We start from the raw sequence: 18060 nt of genomic DNA, 5'->3' as shown, positions 1-18060 counted from the left end.
CCCTCACAAATTTCTTCAGCAAAGCTAAATGCTGTTGCAGATGTCGCCATGGGGCGACAAGTTACTATTGAACGGGCACTTAGAGCTATTGAGCCCATGACCTGTGGTGTCCCATGATCTGGCTCTCCTTCAACTGTAGGGGACTAGCCAACCCCAAAAAACGATTGGCTCTGAAAAGACTCCTACATGAATCTAGGTGTGATATCATTTTTCTTCAAGAAACTCTGTGCACATCTGAGGTGGCGGTGAGATGTCTACAAGCTTTGCTTCCTGGATGGATTTTACATGGTCTGGATGCGTGTGGTCGATCTGGAGGACTACTCATTGGTATCAACCCAAGGAAATGTAGGCCACTCTCTGCCTGGGGGGGCAGAGGATTCCTCGGTATGGATATAATCTTGGGTGACCTGGGTATTCCGATCAGAATTATCAATATTTATGGGCCTAACCAGAATCGTCTACCTTACTGGCAAGATTTCCTCAATGGTAACCATATCACAAGGAATACAGTGATAGGGGGGGATTTCAACTTCTCATTGGGAGCTGGAGAATCCTGGGGACATAATGCTCAGTGTGATCCTATCGCGGATCAAATGCAAATGATCCTAGACTCACATCATCTTGTGGATATTCCCATGAATAAGAAGCTACCTACTTGGCACAATCAGCGCACTGGTGAGGCTGCTCTGGGGAGGCGACTGGACAGGTTTATGATGCATGAGGAACTAATTCAGAATTGCCCCTTATACAGACAATGGGTTAGTTCAGGGGGGCTCTCTGACCACCACCCGATTCTTCTTCAGATTAGTGACAACAATTCAAAGCCGCGGTCTCCCTTTAAATTCTTTGTTGGCTTTCTCCAAGAACCGGAATATATCAATTTGGTCACGGACTTCTGGGCATCACTGCCCCCACTGCGGGAACAGAGGAAAGCGCATGATTTCTGTGAGAGACTCAAAAAGCTCAAAGTATTGACCGAGAACTGGGCGAAATCTAAGAGGAACAGAGATGAACAGATTCTGAAAGATACTGAAGCTCAGATAGCTTCATTGACTGATGAGAGAGGGACTGGTTATCATTCCGACGTTTCCAAAGCACTACTAAACCAATTGCTTGGGCAAAAAGCAAAAATCTTACAAGAAAAGGAGGAGCATTGGAGACTTAAAAGCAGAGCCATTTGGCTCAAAGCGGGGGACTGTAATACAAAATACTTTCACAACCTTGCCAATGGCAGAAAGGCATCAAACACCATTTGGAGGCTACCAAGGGAACCAGATGGATGGGCTACTACTCACCAGCAACTGGCTAGCCTGGGGGTAACACACTTCAAGAGTCTCTTCACGGCACCAAATGCTGTAAACCTACCAGATATCATTAGACTAGCAGAAAAGTTCCCTCGTTTTGTTGGACAGGAAGATATTGAAGACCTCACAAATCCAGTCACTACACAGGAGCTGGAAAGTACACTTAAATGGTTTAAGAAAGACAAGAGTCCGGGACCAGATGGCTGGCCTGTGGAATTCTACCTGGCTTTTTATGATCTGCTGGGTGCGGACCTTTTAGCAGTTGTCGAGGAAAGCAGGATCTCGGGGCACATTCATCCGCCTATGAATCAGACCTTCATTGCCTTGATTCCCAAATCCGATGACCCCTCATCCTTCAATGATTTTCGCCCTATCTCCCTCTGTAATTGCCTCTACAAAATCATTGCCAAGATCATAGCCAACCGTATTAAACCGATCCTATCCTCTCATATATCTGCTGAACAATTTGCTTTCCTCCAAAATCGCCATATCCAAGAAGCCATAGGCACCGCCCAGGAAGCTTTACATTCCATCAAGTTGAAAAACCTCAAAGGTGTATCCTTAAAGATTGACCTTGCTAAGGCTTTTGACAAGGTTAACTGGCTATACCTTAAAATGATTCTTATCCATCTGGGCTTTCCTCATCTGTTCATAAATTGGATTATGGGGTGTGTATCTTCTGTCTCCTTTGCCATCCTCATAAATGGCGCAGCCTCAGATCGTTTTTACATCAACAGGGGAATCAGGCAAGGCTGCCCACTCTCCCCACTACTCTTTCTTATTGTTATGGAGGGCTTGAGTAGGCTCATTGAGGATGCAAAAAGGAATGGGGAGCTAAGTGGTCTCAAAATTACTGATCAATTCTCCCTTACCCACTTATTGTTCGTAGATGACATACTTATCTTTCTCAATGGTAGCGTCCGAGATAGCACTGCTTTATATAATATCCTCCTACTTTTCTGTAAAGCTACGGGCATGGAAATCAACAGGGACAAATCCACCAGATCATTGATGAGATGTACACAACAGGAAACTCAGTTGGCTATGCAGTTCTTTCCCTTCCTGGAAAATAATCTACTGGAAGGTATCAAATATCTCGGATTCAGATTAAGGCCGGATGGATATAAAACTGAACACTGGGTGTGGCTTATTAACAAAATTGAAAAAAGGATCACCTGCTGGCACCACCGATTACTGTCAAAAGCTGGCAGGTTACAGCTGATCAAATCAGTACTTGAGGCCACACCAGTTTATTGGATGTCCCTCACATGGATTCCGAAAGGCATTTTACAAAAAATACAACAAATATGTAACAGATTCCTGTGGAATGGTAATAAAAAGGGAAAGATATTTGCTTGGACAAGATGGTCCCTCGTCTCCATGCCAAAGGAATGGGGTGGGTGGGGGCTTAAATCCCTCTCAGAATTTGCACAAGCTTTAACAACAAAACAGGGCTGGTCACTCCTCAAGATGGACAGTTTATGGGCCGAAGTTATACATAAAAAATACATTTGGCCTTCCAATATCACTGATTGGCTTCGCAGACCATCATGGAATTATCAGGGCATATCTGCGATCTGGAGAGCTACTCTAAAAGCTTTGCCACTCATCAAGGATAACCTATTATGGAAAATAGGTAATGGAGCACAAGTCCGTATAGGGTTAGACCCTTGGCCTGGGTCAGGGAACGCTCACCTCCTGCCGGAAGACCTGATCCGACACCTCAACAATAGGGGCATCAAATATCTAGCACAGGTTGGTGACCCACATCGATCTACCATATTCACTCAGGCATGGGTAACGGATCAACAGTGGCATTTGACAGATGAATGGACCGAACATTGGCAAAGATACATTCAGGCACTCTCTGAAACACATATCAAGCTACATGAGCAGGAAGATGAACTCATTTGGGCACCTGCTAAATCTGGAATATATGCACCAAAGCTCGGCTACTTAAAGATCATTGAGGCCAAGAAGCCTGATATTCACAAAAACTGGTGGTCGGATATCTGGCAGCTTCAAGCACAGCCTAGGGCCAGACTTCTAATGTGGAACATATTGGCGAATAAAATACCAACCGGGGACAACCTCAAAAACCGGGCTTTTGCTGGACCTACCTGGTGTGTACTCTGCAGAAAGGCGGAGGAATCTACGTCCCACCTATTCCTCACATGCGAAGTCACTTTAGACATTTGGCAGCAGGTCAAACAGTCCCTCAATATCACCACCGCTTGGCACGCAGATGATATTCCCACAGCCTGGGCGCATTGGTGGACTGCTGTGACTTCGGAAAAGGCAAGAAATCTTCCGTTAGTGGTGTCATGGTACATTTGGAACAAGCGCAACGACATCATATTTGAGGAGGGCAGGGTTAACTGGCAGCTTCTTCCGCCTTCCATTTGCGCAGCTTACACAGAAATTCCATTTGAAAACAAAATAAATCCTCCCAGGAATATCACGCCCGAAATTATTAACAGGGATATGCCTTGGGCCTATTTCGATGGGGCTGCATCGGCTCATGGTTGTGGAGGGGGTATTCTATTTCATATAACAGAAACACATTATTTCCACCTGAGATTGGGACTCGGTCCGGGTACCAATAATCATGCTGAGCTTATTACACTGAGACATCTACTATATTTTGCACTATCTAAAAATTGTCGACAAGTTCAAATTTTTGGGGACTCAAAGATAGTGATTGATTGGGCAAATAATAAATCTATCTGTCATACATATTCTTTGAAACACATCTTGGAAGAAATTGTTTTTTTCAAAACACATTTTGACCGGATCACTGTTTCTCATATCTACAGGGAAAGAAATACAACTGCTGACCGGCTCTCGAAAGAAGCGGCGGATCGGCCTCTAGGCGATTGGATGATTGAAGAATACAGTCCAGTGGGGATGCACAGGTTCTACCACCGTCCCTATATTGATGGTCTACAACATGGGGACATCCTCCCCATCTGAAATTTTTGATCCACTTGTCAATTTTTGTATATATCTGCATGGCTCTGATCGACGTTATTTTGTTAGTTCTTGGCTCGAGGTTTATACACCTCAAAACTCTGCATATTTTTGAACCTCTATGTAATACTGTTATATATTTTTGTATTGGATACAGCCCCATCGTATCCATAGTGACACCTACAGGACAGTTTTATGTAAATATTACTGAACAGTGGCTACGCCACACTACTGCATATGCCTTGGCATCAACAGCATGTAATCTCTATTATCTACTTTTTAATAGAAATTACGAACTCTATTTTCCCCGGAAAAAAGAACAAATGCTCACAAATAATTACTTCATTTTATCCATTATCACACTTAATCCATTATACCTAGTGACAACAATGATTCCATTCAAATTGCTTTGAACTCCCTAAATATAATGTAAAAGAGAAAACTCCACGACCATGACCATGAATGCAACCCCCTCCCTTGCCTCGTCCACCATCAGATACAGTGAACTTGGAATTATGACCATGATAGCAACTCCTCCCTTGCCTTGTGTCCACCATTAGAGGCATTGAACTTGGAATTAAGAGTACCCATGCTTTCTTTGCTCTAATTAATCTCCAAGGAATCAAAACTTGATCAATATATCAAGGACTTCATCAAGTAATAGATATATCATAATAGAAGCTCAATAGGCTTTGCCAAAATAGTGTGAAATAACACTTATCTCTGTTTTATGAAATAACTCGAGTGAGTGGAATGAATGGTGGGAAAAACTTACCAAGGAAAGGAATATTTTTGGTCTGTCCTTATTTCTATTATTATTTTTGCTTCTTAGAATGGAGGGGAGTGTTTAAAAAAATTCTAAAAAATATTTTAAATTAAAAAATAAAATAAAAAATAAAATAAAATAAAATTATTTGCTTAAGTTTAGTTTTCTTTTTTAATATATATTCAGTTTAGTATTTTTTTATTTTCTAAAAAATATATATTTAGTTTTTGGTTTTTTTTTTTATAACAAAAATTATATTTTATTTTTATAAAAATGGATTTTAAACATCCATTCATGCTAAATTTGTGATTTTATGATATAAGTTTAAATTATCTATAAAAAAAGTAACTTAATGCCATGCATCTTGTCGCTGAGATGGGTATTATACATCTCTTCCTTGGTAAGTTATATAATGTGCTTGGGTTTTCTTAATGCAATAAAATTAATTATGCTCTTCATTATATCTTGAGATGTTCAACTTGCACCTAATAAAACAATTGTTGGGTTGTGTTATATTCTTTCCACGACTAGCCCACGTAGTTAACCGAGGGGTTAGAAGGGGGGCAGAGCCACCCCTTCGTTGCACTGATTGCGTAGCGGGGGGAATCATAGGGGGTTTGAGGGGTGCAAGTAACCCCACTCTATGGGGTCTGGGGCAGTGCCCTGAAAATTTTTGGTTTTGGACCCTATGTTAGCTTGGGCGGACCTACCTATGGTTTTGTGCATGATTTTTCGCACATGGTTTTGAACGCGATGGTTTTCAGTCCATGGTATTGGATGCTTCAGCATGTATAAATTTGTATTGTAACATTGAAAGGAACATAATGAAAAATCAAGCTGATAGTCCCGGTTTTGGGATCCAGGGGAAAATCTCTGTGTATATGTGTTTTATGTGTTATTCTCTCGCATTGTTTATTTTTTGGTATTTTAGAATTCGTATGCAGGTAATTTCTATATGGGGTTAAAATCTACAACAATAAAGTTAAAATAGGTTTTCCTTTGCCCTTTGTATATTTTTTCCCCATTAATCCTTGTCTTAATAGATTAATTGTCTTATGGTGGCCTTGAGTGGTCACTCCCATTAGTTGCATGCTTTTTAGTTTTATGTTAGTGACATTTCTTAGGATTGGTAACATGTTATTTAATTTATGAAAATGTGTTATTGTGCATATTATTGTTAAATAGTAATATTAAATATGTTGGTTTTGAACATGGTTTAGCAAAAAGTTCCCAAAAAGTTTATAGATTGTAATTTATAATGTAATGATTCATTGCTTGATGAAATAGTTTTGGATATTGTTTTTAAAGATTCATTGATTGATGAAATTTTTATGGATATTTTTTCTAGTATATTAACTTGTATGTGATAAAGTCAAAAGTCACCTCTTTTTGAGATTTTCATTGGTTAATTTCCCTTAAGGCTATCAAGTTCACCATTAAGTCCCAGGTTAAGGAAATATAGGAGTCATGAAGTGGCATTGTCCAAGAACTTAAATCTTGGAACATGTTTCTTTTAGTCACATTATACTTCCTTTCTCTATAAATTCTCCATGAAAATAGTCTCATAGAACATGAGAGGCCTCAATAGTAAAGGAAAACAAATACTTCTAAAAGAAAAATGGTACACAAAGCACCCATCAATAACGTTGATATAAGAAATAAAAATATTAAGTGAGGTTCTACCTCATATAATTAGCAAATGGGGGAGGAATTTCCAAGTAGTAGTGATTGATGACTAGATATACTCGGGTGGAATGGCTATTATTTGGAATGATCAGGACATCAAGGTTACCAATATGTTTACCTCTTTTCACATTATGACAATATAATTCTAGTTAGTTGACATCTGGGACTACTACCATGTATCCAATGTCTATGACTCCAATATCGCAAATGGAAAACCTCTATTTCTCAATTCTATCTCCAGCACAAGTAATTTATACTCCACATCTCCATGGATTATTGGGAGTGACTTCAATATTATCAAGTGTCTCGAGGAAAAGAAAGGATGAATCACAATGTTTACCAAGAAATTTTGTAAGATATACCATCAAAGCCCTAAAGCATTATCCATTAACGTTCTCAAGCTATGAGTCTCCAACCCACACATGTGGATCAATGAGATGTAATACATGTTTGTGTGGTGACTAACTTAATACATTGTTCTAATAACTCCACAAACTTAATTATTTCACTCCGTCACATTATTGACCATAGTGTGACATAATTAAACCAAGAGTACACATGTGAAACCCTTAGGCAAGAAAAATTCCCTAGATCCTCAATAAGGTGCTTAAATGATGAAATGAAAATGAAAGGGGAAAAGAGGACTTCATGATTTAACCATCACAAACATGTGATCAAGTGTGACTAGGAGTGTATATATTCATATGTTTTCCAAAGAGGATGTGAATACATGAGTTACCATTCATTAGGCCTTATTTTTCTTTCTATTGATTTTTCTTATATATAGGACTTAGGGAATAAGGTTTTCATAAGTTTTGAACAACTCATAGATATAATATTTACATAAATTTTCACTTCAACCTTAGAGTTTAGACTTAGATAAATCATTATAGTGTATCTTTAATGATTTTGGCTTTCACTTTTTTATTTTCTTTCATTACAAATGAAAAAAGGGGGAATATTTTGCCACAAATCTATGAATGCTTAATCATAAAGGCGTCATGCGATGAAAACAAATTAATGATGTTATTCTCTATAAAAATGATGGGTCTTCTTGAGAAACACTTATGCTTGTGGATGTCTCCTCCCTAGTTGAGAGGGAGTGAGCATTGACACCATATTATCCATTTGTCGTGTACTATGGTCGAAACTAACATTCGTAAGCCTACTAAAGACACCAGTAGGGAGAATGGTGGATTAGATAAACATCTGGGACCAATATTCTTTGAGAATTTGTGCTTTGAGTAGGACTAACTGCCATAAGTCAAGTACATTAATCCAAGATAAGAATAGTCATGAGGATCAACATTTCCTGGTGTCAAATATAATGACAGTGGATTAGGAAATGATCATGCGAGGAAATGCCTGATGAACATCCTAGTGGGGTAAGTGCCTAAAGAGGCAGTGGTGTCCAAATTTATGCCTCTCAACATTGTGCTATGATCTAATGGAGAGATAGAACTTGTTATTCAAGGCATTTCTATTTTGACAATGTTGGCTATGATGATGTAAAGCATCGTTGATGCTTATCAATCTAGATCCCTTCTTATATGAATATTTCAACTTGAGAGTACTTTTTTGTCTCATTATGAGTACCTCCCTAGTTTAGATGGAGTGTCATCATCTTCATTGTCATCATCATCACCACCATCAATCTCATCATTGCATTATCATCATAATCACCATTCATGTCGTCGTCATCATCATCATCATCATCATGATTATGGACATTGTTGTCAATTGTTCATAATTATAGGTGTCGTAAGAAATATCATCAACCCAAAAAATATTACGACTGCTCAAAAAGGGTTGTTAGGACACATGATATATGCAAGATAAATGACAACTTTATTTTTTAGAGATGATCGATGATGATCATCATCACTACCATTATCATCACCATTATAATTTTCATCATCCCCATCATCATAATTAATGTAATTTCTATCATCATTGTTGTCAACTTCATCATGAACATCATAATCATCATTCATGCCATTATTGTTGTTAATTATTACCAAGATGAAAATAATTATAATGATGATGACTTTGAATATGACTCCAAAGATAATGATTATGATTATGACCATGACAACATTTAAAAATTGGGAAGATTGTCCAAGGTCATTAGCATCGCCATCATCATTTTCATTGTAAGCCCCATCGTATTTATCATCATTCTGATTATCATAATAATCACAATTCATGTTATCGTCATCATATTCATTATCATCATCATCATAATTATTGACATTGTCATGAGTTGTTCATAATTGTTAATGTCATAAGAAATATCATCAATGAAAAAAATATATGATTGTTGGAAAATGGATGCAAAATTCAAAAAAAATGGGGGCAACAATAGACGTAAAATTGGATGAAGAGTGGGCACAACATAAGTAGATGCAAAACAAGATAAAAAAATTGACACAAAAGTTGATGAAAAAGTAGATGCAATAGTTGATGCAAACTTGGACACAAAATAGGATGAAAACATGGATGAAAATCTGGAAGAAAATATGGGTGTAATAGTAGGCATAAAAATTAGCATGAATTGTTGTGAAATAGATGTGGATACAACAATGAACAAAAAAAAGACACAAACTTGGATGCAAAAAGGAGGCAAACTTGGATTAAAAAATGGATGTAAACATGGACTAAACATGGGTGCAATAGTGGACACAAAATTAGATGAAAAATTGGATGCATCAAAAGTGGATGTAAACGTAGATGCAAAATGGGATGCAAAAGACATAAAAAAATATTTGATGCAAACTTGGACACAAAAGAGGATGAAAATGTGGATGCAAAATTGGAAGAAAATGTGGGTTTCAATGATAGGCACAAGATATGGTACAAATTGTGGCACAACAAAAGTGGATGAGAAAGTGGATGTAATAAAAAACACAAAAGAAGATGCAAACTTGGATGCAAGACAAGATGCAATAAGGGATGCAAACGTGGATGCAAACATGGGTGAAAAAACAGAAACAAATTTGGATAACAAATATTGATGCAATGGAAGTAGATGCAAAAGAAGGTACAAAATGAGATGCAAAATCCAACTCAAAGGTGGATGCAAAAATAGATGCAATATTTTGATGCAAAAGTGGATGCGAAGATGGATGCAAAATTGGAAGCAAATGTGGGTACAACAGTAAGTACAAAACATGGCACAAATAGTGTCACAACAAAAGTGGATGTAATGATAAATGCAAAAATAGAAGCAAATGAAGATGCAAAAAGGGATGCAAAAGTGAATGTAAACATGGCTGCAACAATGGATGAAAAATAGGATGCAAAAGTTGATGCAACAAAATTCGATGAAAAAGTATGCAATATGAGACACAAAACCTGATGCAAATCTTGATGCAAAGGGGATGCAAAAAATGATGTAAAAATGGATACAAAAAATGATTTAAAAAATGATGCAAAAGAGGATGCAAGAGATGATGCAAAAGTTGATGCAAGTGTAGGCGCAAAAGGTGGATGCAATAAAGGATACAAAATTTGGCGAAACAAAATTAGGTGCAAACTTGATGCAAAACATGGTGCAAAGGATGGCACAAAACTTGGCATAAAATTTGGCATCAAACCTGGTGTAAAACCTGGTGCAAAAACTATTACAATACCTGGTGCTAAACTTGGTGTAAGACCTGGTGAAAAACTCGATGCAAACTTTGCATCAAGTTTTGCACCATATTTAATAAATGGACACAAAGAGCACCGAAAATGGGCTCTAGACGCAAAAAAGGAAGAAAAAATGGATGCTAATCATAGGGTTTTGTTGTAGTGCATCTCAAAGGATCATCCCCAACAAATCTGGAAGTTGAAGACACATTTATTTAGGATCCTATTGGGGGTGCTTACTGAGTCAATTCTGGATACATCATTCTCTAGGCATAGCAAGATGAACAGATTGGGCCCCCTGGAAATCTATATGGAAGATAGAAAGCCTCCCCAAAGTCAAGATTTTTAGCTGGACTCTCCTAAAAGGCAGAATTCTCACAGTCGATAACCTCAAAAGAAATGGATTCTCTGGCTTGTCAAGGTTCTCAATGTATCTAAATGAAGAAGAATCCACTCAATGCCTCTTCTTGGATTACCCCTTTGCTAGAGAGTGTTGGAAGCGGCTCACAAGCCCTCTCGAAATGGAGCTAAACTTCTCTACAACCTTTAATGACTTCTTCACTGAATGGAAAAAAAAATACCCATATTCATTGAAGAACAAGCAAACCATCAAAAGGTTATGGGAAAGTCTCTTGTCATTTCTCTTTTGGTAGATTTGGCTCTCAAGAAATCAAAACATCTTCAAAGACCAAACCCAAAATATTGGAAGAGTTTTGTCAAAGACTTGGGGCCTCACTTTAGAATTTCTAAACATGAAAGGTTTAAAAGAAATAGACAGTAGCAACCTCCAGCAAGAAGAAAGGAATTGGATCAGCCAAGCAACTATCAGAAGTAATTGGAATATCAATCCCAATGTTAGACCCCCAACTCAAAACTGGAAAATTAGATTAAATAAGGAATAATTTTCAACATGGAAAGGAAATCTGAACAACCATTATCTTTTCTTTGATGGTTCCTCCTAAAACAATCCGGGTAGAACTGGTGCAGGAGGGATCCTCCTCGAACCAAGCGGAAATAATCTGGTCACTTATGAGTGGGGGTTGGAGGAAGCCTCTAACAATAGGGTCGAGGCTTATGGCCTGCTAATGGGCACCAAGATTCTAAAAACAAAGAAATTAGAGATCCTATTATAATGAGAGATTTAGCTATCATCATTGAAGGAATGATCAGTAGAAGAACCCCTCCAAATGCTGCCATGCACCAAATCCTCAACAGAATAAGGAAAAATATGGAAGACCTGGGAAATGTCACTTTTAAACACATCCTGCGGGAAAAGAACAGCTCCGCTGACCACCATGCCAATTTGGCAATAGCCAGGCCTGAAGGAGAAACAAGAGTAGTTGAGGAGGTGTTCTTCACGCCTATTTCTTAGTCCTTCGTCCCTGTTTGAATTTCATGTCAAAAATCTCTTCCAAAGATTATATTTTGAGTTTCAACACTTATGTAATCTGGAGCACCCACATTTATCCTCGTAGAGATTCCCTTATGGCTGACAGGTCATGGAGATCTCATGACTCCACTCTCATCATTCTGTGCATAAATTGTTCTTCCATTTGATCTAAGTTATGTTTCTTTCCTCTAATTGGGCTTTCCCAGGTCACCATCTCTACCCAGTTGAATTGGCCTTCCATCGCTCCCCCCTCTCCTTTAAATTTTGAGCCTCCCACTCCTCACTTCACTCCTCGATCCTCCTTTGATTTACATGTGGATCTCCCACTCTATCATTCTCTCTTTCATTTTGTTGTCCCCTCCTTTTTTCTCTGCCCGTGCTCCTTCCTCCTTCTCCATGTTCCATTAGCCCTCTTGTGCCATTTCGCTCTCCCTCTCTGCGATCCTAAGTCGTCCCCTAAATGCCCGTTGCCTTTGGATTGCTTCCCCTGCTCCCCTCATGCTCGGAATCCCATCATGAGCCTCAAGCTATCCTCGCTCTGCTCTTCCTTTGTCTATTTGCCCATATGTGCTCTCATTTCTGGCCACTTTCTTCACTCCTCCATTTTCACTTTCTCTTCAGTGAAGCTAGCCTCCTTTTGCCTCCTGTATCAAATCAAGCCAGCAGACTGGAGCCTTAATCAAGGGAAGTTGGATCTTCATCCAATCAACAAGAAGGTCCATAGGCATCATCCTATCAAGCTCCGGGGAACAACAACAGTGCCTTCACCCAGCAGAGACAACAGGAAGAACCAACATACCACAGAGGATCATATTTCAGATCATAAGACAGCAGAAGACCGCTCAGCCATGGACTTGAATCCAGTAGACTGAGCTTCCCAAAATGAGAAATGCACTACATGTTGAGCTCACAAATTCATGATCATTAAGGTAAGAGAGACAATCCAAGACTTAAATATTCAAGTGAGATCTGAAAACTTAGCTTTGAAGAGACAACTGGAGAGTCAGAAGGCTGAAATATACTCTCTCACCAACTAGTGCACTCACCTAGAGGAGAGAGTCAGCTACCTCAAAAACATTACTCTGAATCAGAAGGGAGAAAACTCCAACTATCAGAGCAGTAAACAAAGATCTCAACAAGATCAATCTGTAAACAAATATTAAAATGCCTCATAAGTGTTTTGAATTTTCACCCGCATTTCTTAGTTTCTGAAGTTATGTTATGTAAGTGTATTTTCTTTCTTTCATAGTTTGTACAACAGTATGCCAGAAATGTAGTTGGAAACTCTGGAATTTTTGGATTCATGTCTAAAGGTACCTGGAATTGCGTTCCCGACCTATTCTCCTTCAACATGACTCTTTCAAGCCCCATATGTATCAGAAGCTTTCTCCTCTCTCTTTTTTGGAATATATAAAACCATAACCGAACTTGTAAAAAAAACACATTTGGTTCCCGCACGCAACAATTTCTCTTTATTACTTAAATTTTGTAGTTTCAATGTAAATATCTGACACAACTATCTAAATTAGGCACATTAAATCTTGCAATGTGAAATATTGGTTAGCTACATAGATCAATGATGCCAGTGGATTGCATACATAATTGCCATGATCTCTTACCCTCTGGGTCCCATCTACTTCAGAGTCTGATCTGATTGAGCCAAATATATGGAGAATGAGCGATCAAAACATGTGCATAGTTTTCTAGAGTAAATAAATGTGATTCTGGAGAAATATAATGGCAGTGGCAGAACTTGATTTTTATTATAATTAATGGTGTTAACATACAAAATAACTTTCACTATATTAATGATCTAATATAATATTAAATCATTTTTAAAGTATTATGAAATAAAATAATTTGTTTTTTTATAGTGAAAAGTTATATTATAAAAATAACTTTTTTTAAAATGTTATGTATATGTGCATATTAAATTTTTAAAACATTTGTAATAATATTGACATTCTTAATTTATTAATTCATCAAAATTATAAAGATTTAAAAAAACTTCTATTTTTTTATTCTTTATTTTTTTTAATGGAAATAAAATTATAAAACAAATCATTCATTTCCTTGTGATTTTTCTTAAAGTCTAATACACCAATAAATAGTAATAATCATCATGGTTGTCATCATCAATATTTATATAATTAGTATAATATGGAAATAGGTAAAGAGAAGAATGAAGTAAATTGAAGATGCACATGTAAGTTGAGTTGAGAAATAGTTTTTGTTATTTTCACTTGTATAGGATTGCAAATTAATGACTAAATATCTCACTTGTGGTTATTGGAGCAATTGACTAATTATCATTGAAGATCCCATTCTTAGTTGCCTTTAATGAGCTAGGACTTGAATTTTCTAGAGTAAAGTGCAACATCTTTCTCTACCATCATCATCTACTTAAAGAAACAATAACATGACACTTGAGAGATTGATGCATTTGCTCCTAGAAAAGAAGTGATGAGGAAGAATTTTTATAGTCAATAATGGCATATATTACACCATGGAGAGTAAGGGTGACAATGGGTCATGTGGTCTCACTTTTTCTTAATTTGGTTCATTAATAAAAATATATGCATTTTCCACCTGTGACATGTTGAAAAGCTAGTAAAGTAAAGCATGACTTACTAACAAATATCATCTACCATGATTCTTCAATACATATACAACAAATAGCAAGATTCTTCAATACATATACAACAAATAACAAGTTGTTAGAGGGGAAATTTGACATCTATTCTTCCCTAAGTCAAGTGACTCAATGCGTACAACGTACTAAAAATAATCCGCTAACTCAACATTGCATTACATGGTATCTTATTTCAATTCTCTTTTTGTTTTGGAAAACACTTTACTATACATATACTAAGAACTTATAATTGAGGGAAAATTCAAAATTGAAATATCTCAATATTCAAATACTTCCTCATTCAAATAAAAAATAATGTTATTTAAAAATAATATATTTTACTCTAATAAAAAGTTTAATTCTTTTACATTTTAAATTTACATATGAATAAAAATAATTAAATTACAATCACAATTAAAGAATAATAAAACTATTTAATCAATCAATGTATTAAATTAAAGTAAAATAATAGACCCATTTTTTATTTTATAAATATATGATTGAAATTAATCAATCCTAATTAAAATAAATAAAATGCAAAACAATTCCATATTTTAAATATTCTAATTTAGTTGTCCATGGAGTTTTGGATAGACGACAATTTGGTGTATTGTTAAGTCACTCGTTCAATTCCCTGTCCTATTCAACTGTTATTCTTGAAAATGACAATTATGTAGCTTCACCATTGCTAAACTTACTTATATATATATAGTTATATTTAAACTAAACAGCTAAAAACACTAGCTATACAACTTTGTCCTCGTTGAAAAAAGACCCAATATTAAAAAACACACAATCAAACATTTTACTACATTATTCATGTCCATGCAAAGTTTTACTTCGCGTTCAAGGATATGAGATAAAAATACCAAATTTTGTCGAACCAAAGAAACTTGGGAGGGATCAAAACCCAAAAGTGTGGAACATTAATACGAGCGTAGATATACGAAGGCCACAAAATCAAACCCTATCCTACATTGATTATTCCAATGTATGCAAAGTTTTATTTCATGCAAGCATGTGAAATAAAAATAGTAAATTTGGTCAAATCAAACATTAATATAAAATATGGGGATCAAAATTTGAAATTGTGGAATATTAATATTAATATAATTTCGTTTTAAAAATTAAAAAGAGATTAAATGTTTATTATATATTTTTTTGTTGGTATAAAATTTAAAAAGATGAATATACCTCAAATCTTTATTTTTTTTATTAATATGATTGTTTATATAAAATATATTGGTCAATTTTATATTTTTTTTATGAATCAGATTTTCTATTAATTGTCAAAATATTTTACATACAATATCAAAAAATTAGTGGTCTCACCTCGACCAGGTTTGTTGACCATTACAAAACAACCAAAATAAACTAAGGGCTACCACCCAAATCCAATGAGGACAAAAACACCAAAACACCTGTAAGATACATAACACCCCAGTCACCATGTCTAATTGTCGGAAGTGATGGACATCGGATTGTTTGGCCTTGTCCTTGTGGGGGGGGGGGGGGTGTGATAACGGCAATCTACATGTTGCTCTAGATGAGTTAGCCATGCTTCCAATTTGTCCATCTTTTCCGAAAGAAGATTCTGGCCACGCCACACCACAACCACTTGCTCACGGAGGTGACATTAGAAGTATTGTAGCTGCTAGAGTGCTTCCATAATGCCTCATGCTCCTCCCGACAAGTCTTGTCCTAAGCTTCCAACATTTCCTGCACAGACTGCTCTCATGACCTGGACGTAGCCACATGACGAGGAGGGCCCCCATGCCCATGCCCAACGGGGCTCCTACTTCCACCCCTTCCTCTATGCCTATTCGCGCCACCACCACGACCATGACCCCTGCTTGAAACTTTGCCACCACCACGACGATGACCCCCACTTGAAACTTTGCCAACTCCATGACCACATCCAGTTATAGTGCCCCCATGACAACCGTCGCCCTTTAAGCTAGGTGGGGTTGGAGAGGCTTTGGCCACATGAGAAGACCTCAAGGCCAGCTTCAGATTAGCCTTGGTCGCACAAGAAACACTAGAAAGCCAACAAACGCAAACACAAACTATTGGTCTCCTTTTGCCCCAATACCACTTCGAAACTCCCAAAGAATGCACCGATCCTTCAACCAAGCCACCTCCGCCAACACCAAAAGAAATTATAAGGAGCCTCCCCCCCCCAAAAAAAACCAACACCTGTTCCCGCGGCCAATAATTTCCACCTCTAGCCAGATACTAATCCACCAACACCTTTCTTGTTGTTGGGGAGCCACACTCGAGACACATAACTCTTTATGCTTCCCTAGTGACCTATAGTCCCACCACTGTCATACCCCCCCTATCTAGCATGAAACACTGACATGCTTCAAAACACTGCCCCCGTGCCAGGTCCAAAGAAGGGAGTCCTATAGCTCTCCAGAATTTGCCAGGCACAGCAAGAAGTAGCACAGTTTCCACCTTAGCCAAATACTTAAATGTCGGAGAAATAATTCCCCAGAGCACTGAACACGACAAGTCCCAGAATACAAAGGAGAAAATGGAACCTAAATACTGAAAGCATCCCCAAAGAACCCCATGCACAATCCACCATAACAACACGGGACCTTGAGAAAAATAGTTCGTCGCCCACAACGCCCAAAGCTTGCTTAGAGCCTAATTCACGGAAAACCCAAGCCACTGAACAAGTGGGGGAGACCTCCCAACTGGGTAAACACACTAGGATGAACATAAACAAACCAGAAGGTAAAGACGAGTGCACTTACCGATGGAGGCTCGCCATCATGGAGTCCAAGCTCGCACTACCCGCCGAAGTTTCTCAGATTCTTGCCTATGCCATAGACTGCATGCATAATATTTCCTTCGAGACCCACACTGGTATATTGTGTAGGCCACAAATTTTTTTCCCAAACATCTTAGCCATCAAATGGCCTAGCCAGGCACCCTCCCAATTCATTAAACACATCCCTTTGTACTGCTGCTAGCCTAGAGAGTCTTTATGATCACACACTTGCTGATTAAATGAAACAATAAGGGGGGGAGGCTCGCCTACCCTCCCACCACCTCGCATTATATCTTTTATCATGTCTTCATGCGGGGGCTATCAGCCACCCATCTATCCCCCTGTTGGGCACGCACCCCATAGGGTTATTGGTCAACTCTATATTAATCACTAATAAAATACACTTTTCTTTTTGAAATATATATATATATATATATATAGATATATATATATATATATCTAATGTTTTTATTGAAATATTTTATTTAAATTTTATATTGATTTTTTTTCTTATTGATATATTTTTAAATACTATAAGTCAAACATCTCATATTAAATAACACACCACTGAAATATTTTAATTATATATTTTTCATTTTATTTTACTTCAAATTGTTTATTATATATAAAAAGTTGATATTGAAATATTTTAGTTAATATCAAATTTTAAATAATAATTTCCTTAAATACAATGTGTTAACTCCATTCCATATGTATAACACTAATTTTGACATATTTTATTTATGAGTAGCATTGAATTATTTATTTATTAATAAATATTTTTTAAACACCACATATCAACTTCATATTAAATATTAATGAAATTACATATCAACCATAAAAAATATTTATTTAAGGATTATATATATATATATATATATATATGACATTGAGATATTTTAT

The 18060-nt window shown here is 37.1% G+C and overlaps 1 protein-coding gene across 1 annotated transcript in view; it reads left to right on the top strand.

Annotated features, from left to right (window-relative positions):
* The first annotated feature begins 386 nt into the window (after positions 1-386).
* The window catches only part of LOC149226603 (uncharacterized), a 48871-nt gene continuing 31197 nt past the window's right edge, over positions 387-18060 (top strand). The window contains exons 1-2 of the mRNA XM_089380244.1: positions 387-1548; positions 2017-3840. Coding sequence (XP_089236370.1) covers positions 387-1548; positions 2017-3840 — 2986 coding nt within the window. The remainder of the gene's footprint in view (positions 1549-2016; positions 3841-18060) is intronic.

Source organism: Pinus tabuliformis, chromosome J, assembly GCF_031772625.1.
Source record: "Pinus tabuliformis cultivar Carrire ecotype Pingquan chromosome J, CPIR1, whole genome shotgun sequence".
Taxonomy (NCBI): domain Eukaryota; kingdom Viridiplantae; phylum Streptophyta; class Pinopsida; order Pinales; family Pinaceae; genus Pinus; species Pinus tabuliformis.
The sequence above is the reverse complement of the archived record's forward strand: the minus strand, read 5'-3'. Positions and strand labels throughout refer to the sequence as shown.